At 35.6% G+C, this 27653-nt stretch overlaps 3 protein-coding genes across 3 annotated transcripts in view; 2 read left to right on the top strand and 1 right to left on the bottom strand.

The window, feature by feature from the left end:
• Positions 1-1002: 1002 nt before the first annotated feature.
• Positions 1003-27653, top strand: part of LOC117399809 (cytochrome P450 7A1-like) — a 44736-nt gene continuing 18085 nt past the window's right edge. The window contains exons 1-3 of the mRNA XM_034920570.2: positions 1003-4382; positions 4474-4649; positions 5651-5897. The gene's annotated coding sequence lies outside the window, so the exon portion shown is untranslated. The remainder of the gene's footprint in view (positions 4383-4473; positions 4650-5650; positions 5898-27653) is intronic.
• LOC117420176 (uncharacterized) lies at positions 14245-17249 on the bottom strand. The gene is made up of 5 exons (XM_034918100.2): positions 16897-17249; positions 16774-16807; positions 16316-16486; positions 15709-15786; positions 14245-15342 (listed from the first exon to the last, which is right to left on the bottom strand). The coding sequence occupies exons 1-5, from the start codon at positions 17007-17009 to the stop codon at positions 15091-15093; spliced, it is 648 nt and encodes a 215-aa protein (XP_034773991.2). The 5' UTR covers positions 17010-17249; the 3' UTR covers positions 14245-15090.
• Positions 17261-21693, top strand: LOC117420178 (BEN domain-containing protein 5-like). The gene is made up of 6 exons (XM_034033745.3): positions 17261-17614; positions 18031-18170; positions 18515-18683; positions 19098-19288; positions 20130-20349; positions 21008-21693. The coding sequence occupies exons 1-6, from the start codon at positions 17407-17409 to the stop codon at positions 21142-21144; spliced, it is 1065 nt and encodes a 354-aa protein (XP_033889636.3). The 5' UTR covers positions 17261-17406; the 3' UTR covers positions 21145-21693.

Here is a 27653-nt window from a genome sequence, read left to right as displayed (position 1 = left end):
ACTAAGTGGCTAATGAGTAAGAATAGAGGGAAATGTCTTAAAATCTGGAGTACATGTTAGTGGTATCCAAACTTTTGCTGATATTGTCTATTTCACTGAGAGCTATGCTGCAGTACTCCAATATCTGCTCCGTCTTTCGGGTGAGACGTAGTTGTAAGTGACTCTGCAGCTGATGCATAGTTCACACACCCTAGTCTCTGTAAGTGGCCTTGGATAAAGGCGTCTGCTAAATAAACAAATAATAATAATAAATATTTGAATTACAGCCCAGTTTACCACTGTGATGCACAATATTATTACTGTAGATATGTCCTGTGGACAATGCAGTGTGTCAAATATATTTTAAAATACAATAGAAAATGCTGATATATTTATTCACGTGTCCTGGGATATTAATCCACAAGGACATGGCTTGTGCGTTAATTGCACTGCCAACCATTCATATAACAGCTTTACTGACATTACATTACACAGAGAAAACAGCAATTTATTACAGTGCTGTACTGCATATTATTATTATTATTATTATTATTATTATTATTATTATTATTATTATTGGACTCGTTCAGAATGCTCTTTAAAATATCAAAATACTATTGTTAGGATCTTGGCCCAGCTGTATGATGTATATCACCTTACTCATTGTTAGTTACTCAGTGATGGAACATCTGCAGATGCTGCTCTCCACAGAAGAAATAGAGATCAGTCCCAAGTAATTCCAGGCTCATGCGACCCTGCTGTGACACCCCCCTCCCTCTTGGTTAGTGTTACAGATCTGGGATTTGTTTGAGGTCGTTTTTTAAGTATTTGAATTGTATGCATTACTGTTCTTTCTAGCTGCCCATTGCAGGTTTTCTGTGGCAAGACTGCCTCCCAGTGGGTACAAAAGTGTCTAAATCACCTATATATACCAGAGCTCAGCTGTTAATCACAGTGTTAGCCATGGTTTCTATAACACCCAAAAGGTGGCAGCAGAAGCAAGTGTTATGCTGTTTTAAAATTGATGTAAAATAAAAAAAAGAATATATCTGCACATACTGTGATTGATGTAGAATCAAAAAGTACAAAAACTGTTTATAAACTGATAGTAATGGTTTTATGTAGTGATATATGTATTTATTTTAAATGCATTGGAAGTGTTTTACCTTATTAGGAATTAATTTACCTATTCATTTTCATGAGTGTCCTGACACAGGCTGGTCACTCTGGGCCATATTTTAAAAGCAGTTACTCCAGTCTTTAACTAATTAACATTTTTTTTAAAGTAGAAAATGCCATGTAAATTATATAAAACTGAGAAGCAAACAGCTTTAATGTGTATCAAAATCCATGAATAGAAGTATTTAAGTTACGGTCCTAGTTTTATAAAATCAACAGCTTTTTTTTCCTCTAAAAATATATATATATTGTAGCGATCCGTGCATTCATGTGATGGTATTTTGTGTTCTGTAATCCCCGCTGTATTGTGTTCCTTTCCCCTCTGTATTCCCGCAGTTGCTTGTTTAGCTTTGTCTCTGTGCCGGTCTGTGTAATGTAGCCTGCGTGCATGGTGCTTTCTGTGTCTCCCCTGTGATTGGTTGTTGTTCGTCTGTGCCCATTGGTTCCAGTGTGCAGCTGAGGACTAATGGGATGTGTGTAAGCTCCGGTACCTGATTACTATAAAGGGGCGGAGCAACGCTATAAAAGGGCGCTGCGCCGCCAATCTTGTGTGTGTGGTTCCAGAGAGCAATCAGAGAGCAGTGGACTCTGAGGGGTTGCTTTTGAACTGATTTCAGCCTGTTGTCTCCCTTCTTCCCTGCCTGCCTGAGCAGAACGTTACTATATACCATATTACTTTGAATTAATGGCACCCTCGAATTAACACTCAGATATCAGCTTTTTAATAGACACCGCCCTCGAATAAACGCTGCTCTCAATAAAGAAACGCGCAACTCTGCCTATGTACATGACACGCCCGAAGAGACTACAACCTCAATCCAGCATGTAATACAAACTAATGTACACCCACCTTAGTAAGCAAATGTTATTTTATAGTACAGTCCTGACAGACAACCCAAGATGAACTACTTACAGCAGAGCAGTCCTTCACGTCCCTTTTTTTCCAGCAGAGTTCAGTGCCAACACAGAAGGGGATAAAACAAGGGCTGTCAGTTTACCTTGTCGTCAGCTTGGATGGTGAAAACTTAAACTCAGAGGAACTTAGAGCTTTGCCGGTCACTCTAAGCGCTATCCAAAAGCTGGCTGAAGATATCTTCTTGTATGGGGTTTTGTTGTTTTGTTTTTTATTCAACTGGAATTTTACTCAGTCCTGTACAATTATATATATATATATATAAACTTGCTTACTATCTATGAGATTTAGTTCAACATGTTTCTACCTTCAGCCAAAGCCTTTCTCTCCTGAATCTATATATGAATGGAGCAATATTACTGAACTGTCCGCGTCTCGCTTTGTTGTTGTTGAAAGATGCTGAGTCTGTTCGTCAGTCGATTTGACAGGCTGTGATTGGCTCTCGGCAGTTGCAGGTACAGGATTGGCTGCTTTTGTTGATGCAAAGTATTGATTGGCTGGTTTTGAAGGATAATAAAATTAATTTGGACCAATTGTGTCTTTGTTTAGTATTTACTGTCCAATAGTGAACTAAGATTAAAAATACAGCAAGTCAAAAAGAAAAAGCCAGCACGCGTGGATTGATTTTAAATTTTGTTTTCACAGTTGGTGCCAAGACATTCCAGCGCACATCTACCGCTAGAACTGGATAAGCATCCAGAATTATTCTTTCCAGACTTTAACTGGTTACCTGGTGGAAGAAATTCCGGCTTCAATAAATGGAAAACAGTTTATAATAACCAGATTTAGTATGGAACTGATTTCAGGCCCTTGATCATTTCATTTACACATGGCATACTTCTCACACTGGAATGGGTGCAGGACAATTGGAATTTCATACTATAGGTGTATTTATGCTAGTGACGGGTGAATCCAGTCAAACAGGAGGTGGGGAACAGGAAAGGTAGACTGGAGCCAAATGACTCATGAGTAAGACCATAGCAGCAAGTCAGTACAAGTCCATGTTAGGAGCACAGACTGAGACATCAACAACAATTACAACTGTATTCAGTGATATACAGTACAGATCTGTCATCAACCACAAATATATGGTTATTCAAATAAACTTACCAATGATTTCAAATACTACGGATTTGTGCTGACTCAGCAGTGTCTTCAGTATAGCTTCAGAATTTTGGTACATTTTCATTAGTTGCTTCCAAAGTTCTATAGAACTCTGTGCCACTACTCACTTCAACAGCTGGGCATTTGTCTCTGTTTACGAGTATTTCCCTATATAGTGTGAAATACTGAATAGCAATAAGCAATGTTTTAATGGTAATATTTTGCAATTTGAGTTGAAGTCAAGATTCAGCACAAGTTACATTTGAAATATACAAGAATTTCTGTGTTGCACTTGCATAATTATTTATATTTATTCTAACATTACTGAAAAACATGATGTGCGATATACAGATGTATAACTTGCGTGGTTTTGAGGTAATTAAAGTGATGCACCATTGGTTGATATTTTCATGGAATGTCTGAAAAACCACACACATTTTTGTCAAATTATCACTTTTGACACCCTGACAAAACTTAACGATAGGCTATAGATCAAATCTATTTGCTAAAAAACTGATACATGATATGAGGAATATTAGGAACCTTCTTAAACACTTCTAACTCAGGCAGAACACATTTTTGAGCCACTAAAATTGAAAAAGTCCAACAAGAGCTTAATACGTGACTCTATGTGACCTTTGACCTCTGCTAATGTCACATGATCATACTACCCCACACAGTGACATATTAAATAAAAAAGTTGATCAATGCACTGATACCACTTTTGTGTTAATCCAATGTGTAAAACTCTTAACTTTTTAAAATATTAATTTCAGTTAAGTTGTATGGAAAACACATTTACCACATTGCCAATGATGTGCCTAACCAGGGATAATGTCTTAGGACCTAGTTTGTCCCCCAAAAAACACTGTAAAAATTATCTCTACAGGTGATAGACAATGTATTAGGACCTAATCTGTCCCAAAAACACTAAAAAATATCTCTACAGGTGATAAAGATTCAAAACAAATGTTGTTTTGAAGATAAGCTGATGTTTGGACCAAGGAAGTGTTATGGAACTTAATGACTGATGCAAAACAACGAGGGGCTATTGGGAAAAACAAACAAGCAGCTACGAAAGATGTAATCAGAAACAGTGATAATGAAGACAGGGTTGTTGAAGACTGCTGTAACCAAGTTAGGTATGAAACGGGGTCATTCGGGGAAAGAAAAGAAGACGACTGTACTTTCTGGTTTTCCGAAATAGGTAAATATGTATTGATACCTTTTTCATATTGCTTAATGTTCTCTAAGTTTAATAAAGTATTAGCATTAAACCAAATCTCTGTTATATTTAGCAAAGCATACTGGGTTAATCCATCAAATGGAACTCATTCGTCACTATGGAAACTAATCAGAAAGAACACCTTGGCAAGCACTACAATCCCACAATTCACTGCAGAGATGACTAATTTCTAAGGAAACTAAGGAAAGTGAAAAAAAATCGATTTCATATCAAAAGGATAAAAGAAAGGTAAGACAAACAATTGCTTATACAATATCAATTACTTTTAGTTACTTTAATCCCAACAAGTTCTATATTAAATAACACTGCCAGATTGTTAGTGATTGATACTCAATAATTGTGTAAACGAGGGAAACCAAGGGACCACATTGCTTTGCATTGAGTAATTAACATGTTTTATTAAATTTAATTAATACCTAACAACTTCAAATGTCTTAAAGGTAATTAATCAGAAATTATTACCTAAAATAATTTACATTAGCCTATATCGCTTATGTCAATTATTCCAATTACTGTCAAATGAACAATTCTCAATAAGTCCCATGAATGTCATAGAAGAGCCTCAATGGACATGCAAACCAGCTAAACATTGACTTTTGGCTTATTTTCACCTTTATGAAGTGTTATATTATAAGCCATACTTGTGCATGATTTATGTGTGATAATAGTGCTATTAATGAACATAAGAACATAAGAAAGGTTACAAACGATAGGAGGCCATTCGGTTTATTTTGCTCATTTGGTTGTTAGTAGCGTATTCATCCCAAAATCTCATCAAGCAGCTTCAACAACATTACTGGGGAGTTGGTTCCAGACTCCCACAATTCTCTGTGTAAAAAGTGCCTCCTGTTTTCTGTTTTGAATGCCCCTTTACCTAATCTCCATTTGTGACAGCTGGAAGTTAAAGAAGCAATGTTGGAGTTTAACATTAATAGTGTTGTACATGCATTATTTTTCAATTATTAACAATTTTACCTTAATGGTGGGGAGCAATTATTTTTTTTATTTTTTCAGAATTCACTTGTATAGTACTGTTGATAGGTCAATAAAAGTATCTGTGTAGTTTTAATGTATAGGTTTTAATGCTAAGTGTATAAAAAAAACTCTGAAGTTGACACCTCTATGAAAAGTCTGTCCCCAAAAAAACACTGTAAAAATTATCTCTACAGGTGATAGACAATGTATTAGGACCTAATCTGTCCCAAAAACACTAAAAAATATCTCTACAGGTGATAAAGATTCAAAACAAATGTTGTTTTGAAGATAAGCTGATGTTTGGACCAAGGAAGTGTTATGGAACTTAATGACTGATGCAAAACAACGAGGGGCTATTGGGAAAAACAAACAAGCAGCTACGAAAGATGTAATCAGAAACAGTGATAATGAAGACAGGGTTGTTGAAGAGATGACTAATTTCTAAGGAAACTAAGGAAAGTGAAAAAAAAATCAATTTCATATCAAAAGGATAAAAGAAAGGTAAGACAAACAATTGCTTATACAATATACATTAGTTTTAATTACTTTAATCCCAACAAGTTCTATATTAAATAACACTGCCAGATTGGTATTGATTGATACTCAATAACTGTGTAAAGGAGGGAAACCGAGGGACCACATTGCTTTGCATTGAGTAATTAACACGTTTTATTAAATTTAATTAATACCTAACAACTTCAAATGTCTTAAAGGTAATTAATCAGAAATTATTACCTAAAATAATTTACATTAGCCTATATCGCTTATGTCAATTATTCCAATTACTGTCAAATGAACAATTCTCAATAAGTCCCATGAATGTCATAGAAGAGCCTCAATGGACATGCAAACCAGCTAAACATTGACCTTCTGGCTTATTTTCACCTTTATGAAGTGTTATATTATAAGCCATACTTGTGCATGATTTATGTGTGATAATAGTGCTATTAATGAACATAAGAACATAAGAAAGGTTACAAACGATAGGAGGCCATTCGGTCTATTTTGCTCATTTGGTTGTTAGTAGCGTATTCATCCCAAAATCTCATCAAGCAGCTTCAACAACATTACTGGGGAGTTGGTTCCAGACTCCCACAATTCTCTGTGTAAAAAGTGCCTCCTGTTTTCTGTTCTGAATGCCCCTTTACCTAATCTCCATTTGTGACAGCTGGAAGTTAAAGACGCAATGTTGGAGTTTAACATCAATAGTGTACATGCATTATTTTTCAATTATTAACAATTTTACCTTAATGGTGGGGAGCAATTTTTTTTTTTTTTTTTTTTTCAGAATTCACTTGTATAGTACTGTTGATAGGTCAATAAAAGTATCTGTGTCGTTTTAATGTATAGGTTTTAATGCTAAGTGTATAGAAAAGTCTGTCCCCCAAAAAACACTGTAAAAAGATCTCTACAGGTGATAGACAATGTATCCAGCTCACTAATTTATGTGTGACATCACACCAGGACAAGTTCGCCATCCCGCCCGCTACTTTCCTGCATTACCGCTCACCAAAACACAACGCACCCAGGGGAGAGATACCATGGTAAACAGGTGTGTAATATATGGTTGTTCCAACACAGCAGGGCCTTTGATATCTCTCCACAACTTTCCTAAAGAGCCGGCATGATGCCGGCAATTGGTGAAGTTCGTGAGGAGGACCAGGGATTGGGATGCTAAGCCCAACAGCAGCTGCATTTGCAGCACCCACTTTACCGAAGACAGCTTTATTAATTTAATGATGTTCAAGATGGGTGCTGTTAAAAAAAGTTAAATTAAACCTCCCATGTACATTATTAATAAATAATATGATCACGTTATGTCACGTTCTCGTATGCATTCCTGTGAAGTCCCTTGATTTCGTCGTTTTCCACATCCGACCTGCAAAGATGTCTTCGGCTACTTTATGATGTTGATGCTATGTCAGATTCCAATAGGCTACAAGTTAAGAATACATTATTATTTACTGTATATATAAGATAAGAATTATTAGATTGATTTGTTCGGAGAAAGTTGTGCAGTAAGTCTGAAAAAGGAGTCCTCTGGTTCTCGTGTTTTCATAAGTTGACAGGTATTACTGTACTTGTTTTGCATGTTAAATTGTGGCTGTTCTGTTGCCACGGTGATCCGACGCACTCTGTGTACATTGCTCGACTTTTAAAAAGCCTACAGTGAAGAAACGAGAGACTGGCTATTATTTTGTACGGAGTTCCTGAGCTGGGGCAACGCACCTTTTTTTGTTCTTTGTGTCTCCAAACAAAGACGGTAGTCTGTATTCTTTTATGTTTATTTGCTTATGTTTAAAGGGTGTCCGCCGACCGACTGATTAAGAACCTTTGCAGCAAGGCATAGCCTACATAGACAGTGAAGGTTATCAGGTTGTGTGTGTGTGTGTGACGCAGTGTAATTGACTGTACTATTATGTAAAGTTTGGTGTTACCTCAAGTAAATCCTATCACTATTGAACATCTTATTATATAAAAAATGTAACAATGACTAAAACTTTTAGTATACTTCAGGGTTTATGTCTTGTTTTTACTATGAACCTGAACAATAAGCTAATTTTTTTTTGCAGTCTACCTCCTTGTTGTTTTGTATACTTCCTATCAGTCACTGATGTTCTGCCCAGTTAAATACCTGTACAGGAGATAATTAGAGGTCCCTCACCTTTATTGAGGGTGGTGTAATTGAAACATTCAATGGATAATTTAACCTCTTGTTTGATTAATAACTAAATTCCAGTAACGTGCTTCAGCAACAATCAAGTTGTATTCTTCAAAATAAATTCACCATCTGAATAAGGATGCTTGGCACAAGCTTTTCACCAAAAGTAGTCGTGAAAATATTGCCAAGATTCAAATTCAAATTAAAAAACCTGAAACTGACACAAAAAAAAACCAGTCATGTGCTACTCTACCATCAACAGACTACAACAAACCACAGAAGAGAGAGAAGTAAGTGCAAATGTAAACAAGCTTTTTTTTTTACATTATGAAGCCAATATAAATGAAGCACAAGACCAACATTTCTGATCTGTTTGATTTAAGATGTTAAAACATCCGAACCGGTAACATCGCTTTCACTTCTGTACTCCATCTACTGCATTTGTTTACAACAGTGAATTTGCCTTTTTTTCCACTATAAGTAACAAATGTGGATGAAACTTTCAGGACATGCATAGAAAGTTTAGCTGCACTCAACAATTACTTTTTTTATGTCACTGCACCCCAGCTTTAAAAAGTTTTCATGCTGAGTTCATGCTTGCTCCTAACCCATAAGAGCAATCTTTTAAGCTCTTCAATTATTTGCTGCAAATGACTTTTTTAATAGGTTGTAATTTGTACAATAGCTACACTGCTTGCCAAGTATGGATGATCAATGTCAGGGGTGTCCAACCTTTTTGCCAAGAAGAGCCATACTGATGAACAGTTGGCCATTAAAGAGCCAGAAAGCCACAAACATTTAACTTAAAATGTATAAAATAAAATTGAACTATGCACATACAGACTGTGAAATCAAGTATTTTAGCACTAAAACAATGGAAACAAATTACCAGTGGAAAGAACTCTTGAAATTGGGGTAAAATGCATTCTTCTGCATTAAAGAAATAAGCCTGGCTTCACAACCAACCATTGCTCTGGCCCCATCAGATGGCATTGCCACTAGTTTAGTAATATTCCACTTCTCAAAATACTGGTCCAAGTGTGCTTTTCTATCCACAGCAGTAGTTCTGTCATGCAATGGCAACAGGCCCTATAAAACAATTGGAGGAAAAGAAACATAACTTGGCTGTGTCTGAATATCATGCAACATTTGCTGAAAAATGCTTTTGTCAATGTCCTCTGTGCGTCTAGCTACTATATTCCTGCCTAGTGCAACACCCATGATCTTTTGCCAACTGCATCTTTATATCGCTCACCTTTGCACAGTCTTGACAATTGTAGCTGCAGCTTCCTTAATTCGCGAACCATCAGTAAGGTGTCTCTTATTTTTTTTGCAGGTAGTTTATTCATTCTTATAGAAGCTTTGGTTAATAGTGCATTGCCCTGAAAGGAACGAAGCAACAAACAGCATTGATTACATAGTTAGTTTTAGTTTTAGCTCTTGAACTGTTACTTTTCGTAACTTGGAATCTAAGGGGAACTGAGAAGCATACATTGAATGTATTGTCTCACAATTTGACTTTTTAAATCCTGCAATTGTTTGCTCACAAATCAAACAAATCGCACCTGACAGTTTTGCTTTCTGTGAAAAATAAAGTTCCTCCCATTCACCTTTAAAAAATCGTGAGGATTCACAATTTGTCCACATTTTCTTTTCCAGTGCAGCTTACTGTTTTACAACATTGAACACAGCTTGTCCATGAGAGATGGGGGGGGGGGGGGGGGGTCTGGGGGGAAATGTGTACCTTTTATATTAGTAACTTTACAGAATATTTAACTTTTGTATTCTATTCCTAAACCACAAACAATAATAATAATAATAATAATAATAATAATAATAATAATACAGGGTAAACCAATTTATATATAGCTGTAATGACCCTGGCGAGACTGTGAGGGACAGAGAGAGATGCTGAACGAGAGGGCAGCAATAAGACGGAACTAGCAGCGAGTCAGCAGCAAGTGATTCAGATTCAGAGGTGTTTCTTTTATTTTTTTCAGGTAGCTTTTTCTGGTAATCTTGCATATAGTTAACAAAACGGAAACCGAAGAACAAAGGCAGGCTCAACTCGACTTTAGACAAACTGTGCAAAGGGAGTGTATATATTAGAAGCGATAACAGTAACCCCATAGAAAAACACATGTAAAAATTAACATTTTGAAACTAAAACTACATGAAATTGGATACCTAAACTCTAACTCAAAAGAGCCAAGTTTTTTGTTTATAGAGCCACATATGGCTCAAGCGTCATTGGTTGGACAGCCCTGATCTAATAGTTTGTACATTTTATCTTTGAATTGTTATTACACTGTCAAGGTTAGTTATCTTTTACTTGTTCAAGGTAAATTAACAATTTCAAAGACCATACTCCAGTGTTTCTCGTTTCAAAACTGTTAGGACCAAAGTGCAAATGTTGAAGTATGTGTTCAGGTATACCAAATGGAGCAAAGGGCTGAAATAAAACAAGACCCTGAAACACATCAGCACAGAGATATGGGCCCTCTTCCAGCAGACAAAATATATTGCCTTATCTCAAGGTTATAATAGAAAAAAGATTAGATGCTTCTCAGGTTAAAACAAGGTGTCATTCAAATCATTGACCTATATGGTAACTTGAGCTTTAAACCTTTTTTGATATATGCTAAAGAACCATTGTATCTGCTTTATATATAGATTCATATTTCCTACAGTATTATTTTTGTTTTTATGTCTAATTCAGTAAAGCTCAACATAAATTAAATTAGATTGTCCCTTATAAAAGTACAATAATTTTGAAGTTTTCCTGTGCCTTTCCTATGGTTACAGGATGCATTTACCATAGTTTACCATGTTTTGCCATTTTTTCTTGTATACGCTTTACCATACTCAGGGCTTTACAATTCTTACCTATGATGTAGCATGTTTTCACTATGCATTATTACGCTGTTACTATAGTAAACTTTTATAAGATATGTTATATAACATCAGTTTGTCCACTACAGCTGCAGCAACTGTCCAAGCTATTATCATTTCAGGATGAGTTCTATTGCATCTCACTCAGGAAAATGATACCTCTGAAGGAATTTAAAAAAGACAAAACAAAGGGGGATCTTGAGCAAAGAAGGGGGACACAATCATCCCACTTTGTTGCAGGAATGTCTGCAAGTATTATTCTCTGAGCTCTTTTCACTTCCACAGCACTATGGTCTTTTATGAGGTTTTGTTTTTTGTATTTCCCCCTTTCTCATCTCCTCCACTTCTGCAGCAGGCTCTTATCCCCTGGTGGATGTCATCCTGCGCTTCATTTTACTAACGCTAGGGTGAGGCACTGAGAGGAAAAGGAGGGCAATACCTTATTCCAAATTTCTAAAATGTTAAATCGACATTTAAATTTGTTGGTGGCTGTTGTATTCTCAAAAAACATTTTAAATAAACATTAACTTTGTCTAATCTGAAAATATTTAGCATGAAAATGCTTTTAATGTCATTGTTTACATACTGCATTTTAACCATGTCCCAATTCTGTTTCTCATTGTTTAAATACATATGCACAAAGTGGTAGTAAAATAAAATCCTTTATACCTGCTGAAAATACTTTCAGTGATTTCCTAGCTTACATTACAAAAAACTCCAACGCTACTGTGTGGTGTTGCTCAGTTTGAACTTTATTAACTATGGCATTGAGATTCAAGGCTACATTCTTTCCAGGGGGAGAGTATGACATGCTTATCTCATTGCAACACTGCTGTAAATATTTATAAGGGTCATGGAATTAGATTGAGTTTTCAGGTCATTTTCAACTTATTTTATTCTTAAAAAAAACTTTTAAATTTGTAACATTATCAAGGAAACCATATACCAGAGAACATATATGTTATATAACCTTGTCCCCTAAAGCGTGCTTGCTCGCCCACCTGATATTTTAGTCAAAAGTAAAATAAAATATAATACATCTTACAGTAACGGTTTTCATTACAAGCATTCAACTGTCCCATACATTTAACTGCAAATACCACTGACACATTCTGAGCACAGAGCACACAGTCCAACCGGAGGAAAATAAAACCACCCTCTAACCCATGAGCAATACTAGCACTGTTTACGCAACCTCATGTGAATGTACACATACATAGCTGTGGAACAAAATACAAAACCTGCACACTCGCACTCACATACTGTACATAATAAATTACTAGCATTCTATCCTCCAAATCCCTAACCTCCTCAGTCCACACTTTCACAGCTGCTGATACTGTACCAGATTCTGCTGCAATGATGGCTTTTACTTTCTCTTGTTTTTAGACGTTTTTTACTTTCTCTTGTTTTTAGACTGTAGAGGCCTCATACGCTGGGCATTCGTGACTGGTGCACTTAAGAATGCCATATTCTAAATGACTAACAGAGTTCAGACAGCTATGATTCTTACATAGTTTATATATTGACACAGGTTTGATGCTAAGAAGTTTGTGTTCTTAAATGCCAAATAGAATAGTAACATTTCATGGTTACAGAACTAGATTTACGCAAAAGCCAGATTAAAAAGATACAAACTGTCTTTGCACAACCAAAGTTGCAGAGCACCACAGCTCCTTTATGAAACCCTAGGCACTACCAAAAGCATTTGCCATGCAGGGCTATGACCTCAGCTATGCAGGGACATAGGGAGTAAGCTCGTTCAAATAAACGGATCATGAATTGCCTTTTATGGTTAGTGTTAAGTGTGAGTATTCAAACTGCATTGTTGTGTATCAACTGCTTTAATCATACATCTGATAGGCCAGTTGTAGTAATGAACACAAGCTCCCAAAAGTATGAAATCATGTCTTAACTAGTGACAGCATAGGCCACACAACAGTAAGTTTGTATCTAACTCTATTGGTTAGAAAAAAAAGGTGGATGAGGTCCATTTTAAAGATTAGAATGGTGGAGAGGCCTGTGAAGAAAACCTGTGTGTAGTACAGTCTATGGAAAAAGTAAGGAACCAGGCCTGTGTATTATCTGCCTTATGCCACTAATAAGTGTCTTGTGTGACTAGGATCATTTCAGTGTGAACTTCTCTTTGCTTTTATTTTAAAGTACTTGTCATGGCATGTAAGAGAACATTTTAGTTGAAAAGAATAATTGTAGGAGAACCCTAGGCTATTTTCTTGATTACTTTTTTTATAGATATAGAACCGTTCAAACTGTTTGATTCCTTTTTGAAATGTTTTATTGCTTCATTCCATCATTTTCTACTCACAGAACATAATAACTTGCAGTCCATCTGAAGCTGTGCACATATACATTAAAACATACTGTTCATACTACTGTAATTTTAAATAGTGTAGACACTGAGACATTGAAGACATTTAGTTGAAACATTGGGAACGGATTTACCAAGTTTATTTTTTATTTCTAAATTAATTATAATAAGGGGTTGAAATATAATTTTGTATAGTTATTAAACAAGTGTGTCACAAGCTGTTCAAGAAGCACAAGCTCTCTGACAGTTCAAGGCTACTAGAACACCTAAACGTACTGTTGGCTATATTGTTAATTATTAAATGTAATAAGGCTGACTTTCCAAGTATTCTTATCAGCTCTAATAACCACTGCCTAGTTCAGTCTCAGACAAAAGTATTGGCTCCCTATGCTTATTATATCATAATTCAAGGTAACAGATTAGGACAAGCATTTAGGAAACTTCAACCACTTTATAATAAAACAAACTACACAATTTCTAGTAATTTGACAAATAATCTTTATCAAAAAATAAATGTTTTTCATTTAAAGTATTTGTTCATGACAAAAGTATTGGCTGATTTAGTATTTTGTGTCTTCCTTTTGCTTCAATTACAGCTTTCAGATGTTTTAGATAATTGTTAACATCTGGGCCCATTCTGTCTTGTATATTTCCTTCCGCACAGACAGACTGGATACACAGTGCTTGATTACAGCTTTTATTCTATTGGCTTGAGGTCAGTTTCTATTGGATTGAACTCTGTGATTTTGAAGTCAATTCCAGAACTTTTTCTTCAAGAATTCCATAGAACCCATACGGAAGAACCATATATTTATAATACATGGAAATGTATATTGAAGTACTGGTTCATATATTTTAAATATATTGCTTTAATGTCCATATATTTGTCATACGCATTCATCATATATGACAAAATACCTTTTACAAAATATATGGTCAAATACATTGATTTGTATGCATGCTTTTGTGCTGACTGGTTATGCTGGGTATGAGAAACAACATGCATGTTGTACTGTGTAATACATCAATTCTAAAAATTCTCAGTGGAATACTGTACCTCACCCTGAAACAAAGAGTTTGGTCAAGTTCTTTTGCGATTAAAGTCTGATGTAAATCACATCTTCAAAATAACTTATGTAGTGATGGCATCTTCCAAGCAATATGGGATTTTCATTATACATTACAAAGTAATAATTAAAAAACCTTAGTAGCCAGTTAAAAACTACATACTATACTGCATGTGGGCCAGAGCTAGAATTTTAACTGCATATCACTTAAAAATTAAAATAAAAAAGCAAATAATAGCTTTAAAAAAACAACATGAAAAACATTAGACTTTCTTACTGTTTATTGTACATTTGTAGGTCAAATACATTGCACAGAAAAAACACATGGTAGTTTGAAACATGTATAAGCAGAGGCTAAAATTTAACAAGAATTTTAACAACTGCCTTTTATATACAACATTATTACAATTGTACCTGTGGCGTTTTTCATAAATCGAAAGGAACGGTAGTTCCTCGAACCAAGTTAGCCGTGGTGAGAGAACGGGAGTTCCTATCTATACAGTGTAAGATCTGAAAGAACATTTTCATAGCAAAAGGAATGCAGGATGCCTGGTCACTATCTGTGTACCAGCTGGCATAAACAATGTTATGTCACAGAATGTCTGTGACTGGAAGCCATGTCTATTTCTTACTACCTTTTGTGACAATTCAGGGTCCTCTAAAAATGCTTTGATCTGTGCATGTAAAGGCAAATGAAAGAAAAAGTTTCCTTCTTTCAGACTCCTTTGCTCTATCCATTCTTTCTCACAGTAAGTACGTTTCTTTACCTAAGTAAGATTCACAGAAATTGCAAACATGATGTATTTCTACAAAATATTTTAAACCTTCAAACGGTTTTTCTAAGTGGTACCAAGATTGTGGTACAGTGTCTTTACCAGCCAATAGATTAATAATGTCCAGCATGTCAGAGACTGCTTCCTTGGTAAGCTTGTGCTTCATTTTCAATGCCATGAGCAGCAGGCCATTCTGTTGTTGAGACGAATACACTTTGTCATCCTGAAACAGGGAAAGTGTTATTATTTATTATATATTTTAGGAAATGTATTTTATATCATGCACATATTCATCCCATAATTATATCCACAGTACTGAAATACAAAAAGTCACATTACAATCTTGGATTTGTGTGCAGTTCTGTAAGGCTACATTATTATAATGAGATTACAGTACAGTGTTTTTATACAAGTCCACATCTTTAAATCTACATTACACCCAAAACAAATTTACCCTTAGCCAACTTTCTATGATCCTTTTCTTTTGAAGAAAGAGGAAAGTGTCCTTCATTACCACTAAAAAGAATGCTGATTTAAAATACACTATGCAGTGGGTACTATAGGGTAAGACACAATAATATACACAAACCTCTTGCAGGTACTTTTCTTGTGTAGATTCATCAAGATAATGAAAAGGTTCACTGCCAGGATTCTCAATGTCCTGTTCCTGTAATTGAAAAATATGCACATTTACATCCTATATAGTTTGTGGCTCTCCCCAAGCAATGGGAAAATTACACTATGCCATCATACTCGTCTCATATCATAGCACCATCACACTCATTTTCAAAGCTATCATGATTGATTCCTATTTTTTCATTAACATATTTATGTATTTTAACAATTAAACGTTTGGTAAGGCTATAATTAAATCTACATTTATAGTATTACAAATATACATGTGCTGCAATTATATTGTTTCTATTTAGTGTTTTGTAAAAGCTCTAAAATAAACATGATATTATTGAACAGATAAATTATTACAATTCATGAGCAACTATTAGATTAACATATTCCTGCATTTGTGCCTGTATACAGACGTTTATAGCTTTAAATGGTCACATTTATTTTAACAGAAACAGCAAAAAGGTAAAATTTAAATTTTAAAAAAAAGTTTCTATTAGATATATTACTTTATATAGCATTACACATTATACTACATTAGCACATAATAACAAAAATTACTAGCACTTTACCGTGGTAATTGACTCAAGATCTGCATTCTCCTGTTCATTTGGGGTTATTTCAGGTTCCCGTTCTTCTGATAGATTACTGGATTCTGGTACATCAACGTCTTCATCAGTTTCTAGACTGTCATCATCTTCAATGTTGCTTACAGTACGAATCTCGTCATGTGTTAAAGAACCCTACAGACGCACACCCACACATAAACAGTAAATCAATTGCATTTAACAAAGTACAAAAAATATTATACACAGAATAAGCCACACAGTAATGTGCAATCAACTACCAAACACGGCCGTTTGAAAATTAACTACTTCCTTCAGAATTAATCCTAAATCATTTGTAGCGCTTTCTATTTATTCTACAAAACAAATAGTAGATCTCGTTATTTCACTTGTTTTACTATCATTTTAACAGGTTTTAACTGTGCCTATATTATGTACAGCCTAGGTTGAAATACTTTACTCACCGTTGTTTCTGCTTGACTTGATTGTTCCTTGTTCCTATAAAATAAAAATAAAGGTTTAGAATATATACTATCGTATTATGACTGAACAGCTTTAATAAATTAAACACTAGTGAAGCTACTTGCCTTATCCTTTTCCATCGTCTAAGTGTTCTTCCTGGAACAGCCATTTGGTCAGCCAGGTAGCGTTTGTAGCCACGCTGTTCTGTGGTGATGTCGTTTTTATTATAATCACTCATAATTTACAGCCCACGTGCCAGCCTAAAAAACTGTGTAAAAGTACATTGCATGGATTACTTAAATCACAAGCAGCCAACAATGAGAAAGACATTATGTTAACACTACAGCAGCTCATGTGCGTTATGGCTGCTGACGTCGCACACAGCTCCTCCTACTTTCAGTTCCGTTGTCTGACAAATTCGCTTTCAAAACACTAAAGGAAACAAAATAATATATATTTATCTAGCCAAATTATTAATTAGAAACATAAAAGGGATCGGGGTTTTCATATTTCTTTTTTATTCGATTTATTTGTATTTATCTGGACGTCGTATTTTTTGGCCGACAGGAAGTGAAATCATCACACGTTTCGTGCTGACTTTCAGTTGGGAAGGTGCACAGAGAGACGGAGCAAGCATGTTCGCACTAGTAAAGTGGGTAAATGGCGACGATGACGGTAAATTGAGTGTAATTCCTACTGAGTGGATTAAAGGATTTAATATAGAGGATTTTGAAGAAGAAGGCGACGAAGATGAGCGCCATTATGTCGCAGAGTGGAGAAGAGGGAGTAAACGACCACGTGAAGGATGGCAAGCTTTCGATTGTGAAGTGGAGAAAGTGGGAGGTTAGTATACCATATTTACCACAACTTTGAGATATAGAGATGCATTAGCAATTACGATCTTTGTAAGTAGTAAAAAATGGAAATACATATTTTAATCGTAGGTTGAAAAAAAAAGTTAATTACTGTATCACATGAAGTCAAGAAAGGCCAGCAACAATAGCTATGGCCTAGTAGTAGTACTGCATCCCGAATTTTAGGTGACTGCTGTTAGATTCTCTGTATAAATTACTCATTTGGAAGTAATTAGAAAAAAATAAGCACACTACATAATTATAAATGTAGTAAATTTATTATTATTTTTTAATTTTAAACAACCAATATCTTCCTAGTTACTTTAACATGTAATACTTTTGAAATACAAGAAAACAACTTGTTGAGTATTGATTAATTATGATCCTTTCTGTTTCATTTTTAAGAAAGACAGTTGGAACTTGTTCAAATGCGTGATGCAATGACAAGAGCAGAAGAGACTCCAGCTTTGAAAAGAAAGAAATTTCAAAATAGCAGATATGCTGATGAATCCAGCAGTGACACCAAAGACACTCAAGTGTGCCAGGTAAACATTGCTATTTAACATTTTTGTTAAATTTTAAGACTGAACAACATACTACATTTATTTTAAGGTGTGATGCAAGGACCAAATCAAAACTTTGACCCACTAATCATAAGTTACAAATCTGGTGCTGATGGTATCTTTTTTTTGTTTGTCACAAGGTTACAGTCTTCTACGCCTGAGGGAATCTGCCATTAATACTGGGTTTTAATTTGCAATTAGGCCCTAGGTAGGAAGCAGTATCTGTCACAGAAGGCTACAAGTGGACGCTGTTGATGGTACAGTATTGAGTTCCGCAGTTATTTTAGACAGCAGTAAAAAAAAATGTTTTTGGTTTGTTTATTTAGAACTCAAAGACTAAAGCATCTGCAAAGCAACAAAGGTCTACTGAAATTCGGAATCAGCTGACTAAGAAACCGCAAACTAATAAAGAGGATGGAGAGGTACAACAACTTAAAACTAAAATTCAAGAACTAGAACAGGAGAATAAGAAGCTCAAGGAAATGGTAGTTGGAGGTAAGCATTATTGTTTCAAGCAGAATAAATATAGTATAGCGTCAGGAGCATTATATTAATAAAGACTAATAAATAAGTTAAGAAATGCACATATTTGTGGAAAAAAACAAACTCCTGTTTATTCTGGAACCATACGTAAAACTGGCAAATTATTAGATTAATTAATTTAATTAATTAATTAATTAATTGATGATTGATTAAGGCGCTGCCCCTATGGGTTAAGACAATGGTATTGGTATCAACATCAACTGCGTTGTGAACCTGCCTTTACTTGATTAGTCCATACAATTGGTGATTTCTAATTGGGGGGGGTATAAAAAAAGCTTGCCGATTTCCAAATTTTGAAAAAGAAAAGACGAAGTAGAACAGAGAATTGCAAAGGTTTTCATAAAGCCGAATATTGTATAATTGCAGCTATCCCTGTGATATTGGACAAAATTGAGGAGCTAGGAAAGAGGGACAACTCTGGTCCTACTGACCACTCTATTGACAGTGAGGCAAATTGTCTTTGTGGAAGTCCACGGTATGCTGCGTCGTCTGCAGGATCAACTGTGTCCATATCCTCAATTCCTCAATCACAAGGAAATGGAAGACAACTTGACAAGGTAACAGTGTGTTGTATTACAGGCAGTGGTAACCAGTCTTTTATATATGTCAGTGAATCATTATCCTTTTTATAGCTTGCAAATTTAACCCAATTTAATTGAAAACTTAATATGAATTTGTAGAGCAGTAATTTAATTAGTTTTATTATACTTTACCATGACACTTCTGCAGTTCTTTAACAATTAATGACTTTTTGTTTTGGCTTGTACATGTCATCCACAACAGACAAGTAGATCATTATTGCGTTTGTGAGGACTGCATCATAGGCTTAAGCCCTTTTGACACTGGCACTCCGACCCGGGTCATGACACGCTTATCGGTGACCCGGGTAATTTTTTTGCTACTGTGAAAGCACTTACCCGGGTAGGAGGCGACCCACTTCAGGAGGTCCGGGTCGAGCGAGGCGAAATGACGTTTTTTTTTTTAGTCTGCACATTGCGTTGTTGCCGCTCCTGTCCCGGGTCGATAAACTGCAGTCTGAAACCTCTCGGCCGACCCGCTTGACACCGTGTCAGTGACAGTGTGAAAGCGGCTTTATTGTAACTGGGTTCTTGATGCTATAGAGGTCATACATGCTCACCCAAAACCAGACTCTTCAAGGTCAATTCTCAGTGGTGTATTTTACCTTATTGACAAGCACAGACTTTTAAAGGAGCCATAGATAGCATTAATTTTAAATCAAGGCTTATAAAGTCATGATATTTGCAAGGACACAATTTCCTAGAATCAAGAACAAGCTAGAGGATTACCCGAATCCTGGTTTTGAGAAAATGCCACATATTTATGTTTTTTTCTTGGTTTATTTGTTATAAAAATAAAACTTATTTCTTCTTTAAACAGGTGGAAATTCATCCAGGAAGTGGAGTGTATATAGACCAGCTGGCTTGGACAATAACAAATAAGGCTACTTCCTACACTTCATTTGTGAGAAATGCTATGCTCTCTGTGTTTGACATTGAAACTTTAGTAAAAAGTAATTTACGTGGTGGAAGTGGCAAACGACAGAAACATGGGGAAAGAAGAGAGGCCTTGGATCCCAACAAAGTGAATGCCATATACGGTGAGTGTTTTTAAGAGTTATTAATTAAATGCTTTTAAACCTTCTTTTTGTAGATGTCCATAATTTTTCTTCCATAGAGCCTATTTTCACTTAAAAATAGTTTTGAATTCAATATGTTTGTTATTATGTATGTATTTCTTAGCAGACATCCTTATCCAGGGCAACTTACAATTGTTACAATTATATCACATTATTTTTACATGCAATTACCCATATATATATATATATATATATATATATATATATATATATATATATATATATATGTATGTGTATATATATATATACTATAATTACTGTAGCAATCTAGGTATAGCACCTTGTTCAAAGGTACAACAGAAGGGTCCCCCACCTGAGATTGAATCCACGACCGTCTGTAAATAAATGTATGGTGCTATGAACAGGCTTTGTCCTGCACTCACTACTGTACTGGTTGACAATTGAATATGGATAGGTAAACACTAAAGAATTGCATTTAGTTCTCAATAAAAATGGGTTTCTTAGCATTCAAACATCGAAACAAACTGAGCTGGTCAGTAGTAAGAGTGTACAATTGTTTTTTTTTTTTTTTAACTTGCAAAAAATGGTGATTCATATAGTGCTTTTGAATGTTATATCTCAAGTATGTATTTTTTAAAAACTTTCTTTTCCTTTTCAGCTGCAACTCTGATGAAATTTCCACTTGCCACCAAATCACAGATTGGTTCTGTAATTAATGGGAAAATAGCTGAACTTAGGTATGGAATAAAGAAAAACGCACACAAAAATACACAAGGCTTTAATGATACTAACTGATACTGGTACTGGGCTTAGAAGTCATAAACTGTGTGGTAGTTCTAGTTCTGTTTTAGGTTTCCCCTGTATTTTATTTAGATGTTTAATTTCGAAAACAAATGAAACATCCCTTATTGAAGTTTTCCCTGTTGACTTTATTGTAATGTTTTTGCACTTTTACCATTGATTTACCTTACTTTTACCATGGTTTCCTACCGTTTTCAATTATTTTAAGATATCTTCAAATATTTCAATATGTCTGTTTGGCGAGCTACAGGGCCAAACTGCCAGTTAGAGATACCTTCAAATATTTGAAGGTATCTCTAAATGATGATTCGGCTTGCCGTAAGAAATAGTGTTAATTTACAGTAGTGTTATTGTATCTATAGTGATAATGTACATGTGTATATCTGAGAAATATTAGGGGATGAAAGTAATGTTTTTTTTTTTTTAAGTAATTCAGTGAAACTCCAACTCTGTTTATAACAAGATTGTAAACAAGATTTTGCAGTCGCTCAGATGAGGGCTCAAACTGATAACTGTTCAATAAAGTTTTATAAATTTATAAAATGGGTGCATTTTATTTATCGTACTACTGTAGCAGTCCACAAAACTTTGCAAACTGTTATTGCATGTGAAGTGATCAATTTGTATTACTCTTTTCCTGCATCACACGTTTACATATGTAAATTCACATTTTTCCATATATGAGTAAATACATTACCAACACAACATTTTAATTATTATATCATACATTTATTGAAATATATATTTCTATATATGTTATTAATGTGTGTATATATATAATAACATGTATTAAACATATATTTTTGACATGATACCATGTATTCATACTATATAATAAATACATTTTAAATGTATGGTTCATATGTGGTTAATATATTATAAATATATTGTAAAAGTATGAAAACATGCAATATACCATGTATTCATACTATATAATACATACATTTTAAATGTATGTTTCATATGTGATTAATATATTATAAAAGTATGAAAACTATAATTAAACTACATATTTTTCATATATTGTTATTGTATTGTTACATATATGAAATCCGGCCAATTTCTATATATTAAAAATGTATTTAATATTTTTTTACATATATTATCCACTTAACATTTGAATATATTATTTTGTCATTCAATATATTTTAAATAATATATTAAACATATATTTTTCTTCCGTATGGGAATGCTTTGGGTCCTTGTTGTGTTGGAAGATAAACTGTCTGCCAATCAGCGTATGAGCAGATGGTATCACTGTACTTTATAGAATGTTTGTATACATGGCTGCATTCATTTGATCACATGAATGTATATTATTATTATTATTTATTTCTTAGCAGACGCCCTTATCCAGGGCGACTTACAATTGTTACAAGATATCACATTATTTTTACATACAATTACATTCTTTTTTACACATTATTTTTACATACAATTACCCATTTATACAGTTGGGTTTTTACTGGAGCAATCTAGGTAAAGTACCTTGCTCAAGGGTACAGCAGCAGTGTCACCCCACCAGGGATTGAACCCACAACCCTCTGGTCAAGAGTCCAGAGCCCTAACCACTACTCCACACTGCTGCTGATGTATATGGTGCCTGAACTGCTTAAACACCCTCATATCATGATAAACTACCTCCATGTTTAACTGTTGGTACAAGGTTTTCTTCATTGAAGGCTTGACAATAATCCATGACAATAAAGGTTCATACTGACTCAAAGCGGACAATAAATGTCACAACATTGCTTCATTTAAACAATGTTTCTCATCCAATACCTGCTTATGATAGATACGACACTTACTGTACTGACAGACACAAGAGCACATGATAAAACAACAGGATTATTATTATTATTTCAATGTGCTAGTTTACTAAAGTTCTTAAATATATTATAATATATATATATTTTGATCAAAAGCATTTGTTCCATGCTTGTAAACAAAGGGAATGTGAGTTTATCTTCAAACTAGGAATTTTGGAACCTCTTGCAATGAACGTTTTACTTAATCATGACATTATCCACAGAATTCTTAAAAAAAAGTTTCCTTCACTGTGTTTACTTTTCTTTCTGCACAGCTGAGAAGGGCTTTTGTCCGTAACATCCTGAAATACATGTTCTTTAAACATTTAAACATATTGTGTACATCTTCCTTTTTGTACACTGCAGTTATACTCCATGTTATCCCACTTATGGTATCCCACTCAAGTGAGATAACAAAAGTATATCCCACACTAGATATACCCACTAGCATGGGATATATTTGTGTTATCTCACTTGAGTGGAATAACATTATTATTATTATTTCTTAGCAGATGTGGCAGGGCGACTTACAATTGTTACAGGATATCACATTATTTTTACATACAATTACCCATTTATACAGTTGGGTTTTTACTGGAGCAATCTAGGTAAAGTACCTTGCTCAAGGGTACAGCAGCAGTTTCCCCTCCTGGGATTGAACCCTTGACCTTCCGGTCAAGAGTCCAGAGCCCTAACCACTACTCCACACTGCTGCCCTAAGAGTGGATAACATGCTTACCAGGACTGGTTTTGAATCTCTTTTTTTACATTATCCAGTGGTGTGCTGCTGAAATTCAGGACCGAGCTGTGTGTCGGTAGTTCAAACAATATTGCCACTGATACATGTTTTATAACAACTTTAAAATGTGTGAAATAATTTCAAATTTCTATTGTTGTTTTGATTTGGACTCCCGATTTCCTTGAGAACAAGTTTAATCAAGAAATGCCAGTTACCGATTTGACGTCATCTGACTTATCTGAGCATCCTGCAGCCCCTTCATTAAAACCAGTAAAGCTAGAGAGGCTGCAAACTGACAGACTGATCTCAAGGTTCTATCGGTGAATAAAAACCGTATACCACGAACGAGCATTCAGTTATCCTCTATATATACAAGTAGCTTTCGAGTTAAGGTGGGAGAAAGGCAAAGCAGTAATAATAGAATTATGGGTAATCGGAATATGCAGATTTCAGCATTACATGAGCCAATCAAATCACGTGAAAGTTGTCAAAAGCGTTTTAAAAGTCAGAGTACAGCAACTGCAGGAGAGTAAGTTATAATATATAGTAAGATAGCAGGGAGGGGGTTAATATCCTCCCTGCATGAAAACCATGTGCAAATGCACACTGGTTGAATTTAATTGTTTAATTTTAAATTGTTTAATTAGTAATGATCCCCTGCACCTGGCTATTATTGTAACTTAGAGCCAGGTGCAGGGTATTTAAAGAAAGCAGCCAGTCTGTTCTGGGCTGCTGTGTGGAGAGCCTGCTTGTTAGTGTGCACAAGCGTATGAAAAGAAAAGGTAGTGTAAACCTGTCTGATTTTGTTTTGTTTGAATGTTTTGTTACAGGTAAACAGCTTAGCTGTCCTGTCTTATAGTTAGGTTCCTGTGTTGTGTTTAGTTAGTGCTCAAGAAAGAGCTAGGTGTTTGTTTTCTTTATTTTGTTTCTGTTATTTAAAAAATAGTGTGCTTCAAAAATCAATTTCTGTGTCCTGGGTCTGTGTTTTTAAAGGGGAACCGCGAGTGGTGCAAGTTTTATTACTATATATATATATATATATATATATATATATATATATATATATATATATAAAAATTACAGTGCCTTGCATATTCCAGTATTCACTCCCCTTGGACTTTTCCACATTTTGTAGTGTTACAACCTGGAATTAAAATGGCTTTAATTAGGATTTTTTGTCACTGATCTACACAAAATAGTCCATAATGTCGTGGGGAAAATAATCTACATATTTTTCAAAATTATTTATAAATAAAAAACTGAAAAGTCTTGATTGCATAAGTATTCACCCCCTGTGTCACCCCTAAATAAGCTCTGGTGGAACCAATTGCCTTCAGAAGTCACATAATTAGTTGATGGAGTCCACCTGTGTGCAATTAGTGTCACATGATCTCAGATTAAATACACCTGTTTCTGGAAGGCCCCGGAGTTTATTAGAGAGCATATGTAAACAAACAGCATCATGAAGACCAAGGAGCTATCAAAACAAGTCCGGGATAAAGTTCTGGAGAAGCACCAATCAGGGTTGGGTTATAAAAAAATATCCCAAACTTTGAACATCCCCCGGAGCACCGTTAAATCCATTGTTACAAAATGGAAAGAATATGGCACAACCGCGACTCTGCCTAGAGAAGGCCGTCCACCAAAACTCAGTGACCAGGTAAGGAGGGCATTAGTCAGAGAAGCAACCAAAAGGCCAATGGTAACTCTGAAGGAGCTGGAGAAATCCACAGCGGAGATGGGAGAAACTGTCCATGGGACAACTATAACCCGGACGCTCCACAAAGCTGGGCTTTATGGAAGAGTGGCGAGAAGAAAGCCCATATAAAATCCCGTTTGGATTTTGCCATAAGGCATGTGGGAGACACAGCAAACATGTGGAAAAAGGTTCTCTGGTCTGATGAGACCAAAATTGAACTTTTTGACCATAGCACAAAACACTATGTATGGCGCAAAGCCAACACTGCTCATCACCCTGAGAACACCATCCCCACAGTGAAGCATGGTGGTGCTTTTCATCGTCAGGGACTGGGAAACTGGTCAGGATTGAGGGCAAGATGGATGGAATCAAATACAGGGAAATTCTAGAGGAAAACCTGTTTCAGTCTGCAAGAGACCTGGGACTGGGGCGGAGGTTCACCTTCCAGCAGGACAATGACCCTAAACACACAGCCAAAGCTACACTGTAGTGGTTTAAAAACAAGAACCTGAATGATTTAGAATGGCCCAGACCTCAATCTGATTGAGAATCTGTTAGATTCTGGTAGAGACTTACCCAAAAAGACTCTCAGCTGTAATTGCTGCCGAAGGTGCTTCTAACAAGTATTGACTCAGGGGGGTGAATACTTATGCAACCAACAAATGTATTTTTTGGTTTAATTAACTTTTGTGTCACAATAAAAAATATTTTGCACCTTCAAAGTGTTAAGTATGTTGTGTAAATCAAATGGTAAAAATCCCAGTTAAATCCATTTTAATTCCAGGTTGTAACACTACAAAATGTGGAAAAGTCCAAGGGGTGTCCACCCCCCTTTTAATAGCAATCCTAAATTAGCTCATGTGTAACCAATCGCCTTCAAAATCACACACCAAGTTAAGTGGCCTCCACCTGTGTTCAATTGTAGTGATTCACATGATTTCAGGATAAATTCAGCAGTTCCTGTAGGTTCCCACTGCTGGGTAGTGCATTTCAAAGCAAAGACTCAACCATGAGCACCAAGGTGCTTTCAAAAGAACTCTGGGACAAAGCTGTTGAAAGGTACAGATCAGGGGATGGGTATAAAAAAATATCAAAGGCCTTGAATATCCCTTGGAGCACGGTCAAGATGATTATTAAGAAGTGGTAGGTGTATGGCACCACCAAGACCGTGCCTAGATCAGACCATCCCTCCAAACTGGATAACCGAGCAAGGAGACTGATCAGAGAGGCTACCAAGAGGCCAATGGCAACTTTGCAAGAGCTACAGGCTTTTAAGGCCAAGTGTGCATGTGACAACAGTATCCCAAGCACTCCACAAATCTGGCCTGTATGGTAGGGTGTCAAGAAGGAAGCCATTACTCAAGAAAGCCCACATTGAATCCTGCTTGAAGTATGCAAAAAACACTAAGGAGATTCTGTAGCCATGTGGCAAAAAGTTTTGTGGTCTGACAAAACTAAAATGGAACTTTTTTGGCCTAAATGCAAAGCGTTATGTTTGGTGCAAACCCAACACAGCGCATCACCCAAAGAACACCATCCCTACTGTGAAGCATGGTGGTGGCAGCATCATGTTATGGGGATGTTTCTCATCGGCAGAGACTGGGACACTTGTCAGGATAGAAGGGAAAATGAGTGGAGCAATGTACAGAGAAGTCCTTGAGGAAAACCTGTTGCCCTCCGCAATAAAGCTGAAACTGGGACGGAAGTTCATGTTTCAGCATGACAACGACCCAAAACACACAGCCAAAGCTACACTGGAGTAGCTAAGGAACAAAAAGGTAAATGTCCTTGAGTGGCCCAGTCAGAGCCCTGACCTAAATCCAATCGAAAATTTGTGGCATGATCGCTCCCCCAGGAACTTGACAGATCTTGAACAGTTTTGTAAAGAAGAATGGTCCAATATTGCCAAATCTAGGTGTGTAAAGTTGGTAGAGACCTATCCCAACACGCACACAGCTGTAATTGCTGCCAAAGGTGCTTCCACCAAGTATTAACTCAGGAGGGTGGAGACTTCTCCAATTATGATCTTTCAGTTTTGTATTTTTAATATATGATTTTTTTCTCAATAAAAACTTTTTTCACCTTAACAGTGTGGAGTATGGTGTGTAGATAAGTGGAAAAAATCCTCATTTAAATGCATGAAACTGAGGCACTGACACAACAAAATGTGAAAAAAGTTCTAGGCAGTGTAGACTTTCTATAGGCACTGTGTATATATATATATATATATATATATATATATATATATATATATACC

The sequence above is a fragment of the Acipenser ruthenus genome, chromosome 4 (genome assembly GCF_902713425.1).
Source record: "Acipenser ruthenus chromosome 4, fAciRut3.2 maternal haplotype, whole genome shotgun sequence".
Classification (NCBI taxonomy): domain Eukaryota; kingdom Metazoa; phylum Chordata; class Actinopteri; order Acipenseriformes; family Acipenseridae; genus Acipenser; species Acipenser ruthenus.
This window is presented reverse-complemented; position numbering and strand designations above follow the sequence as displayed.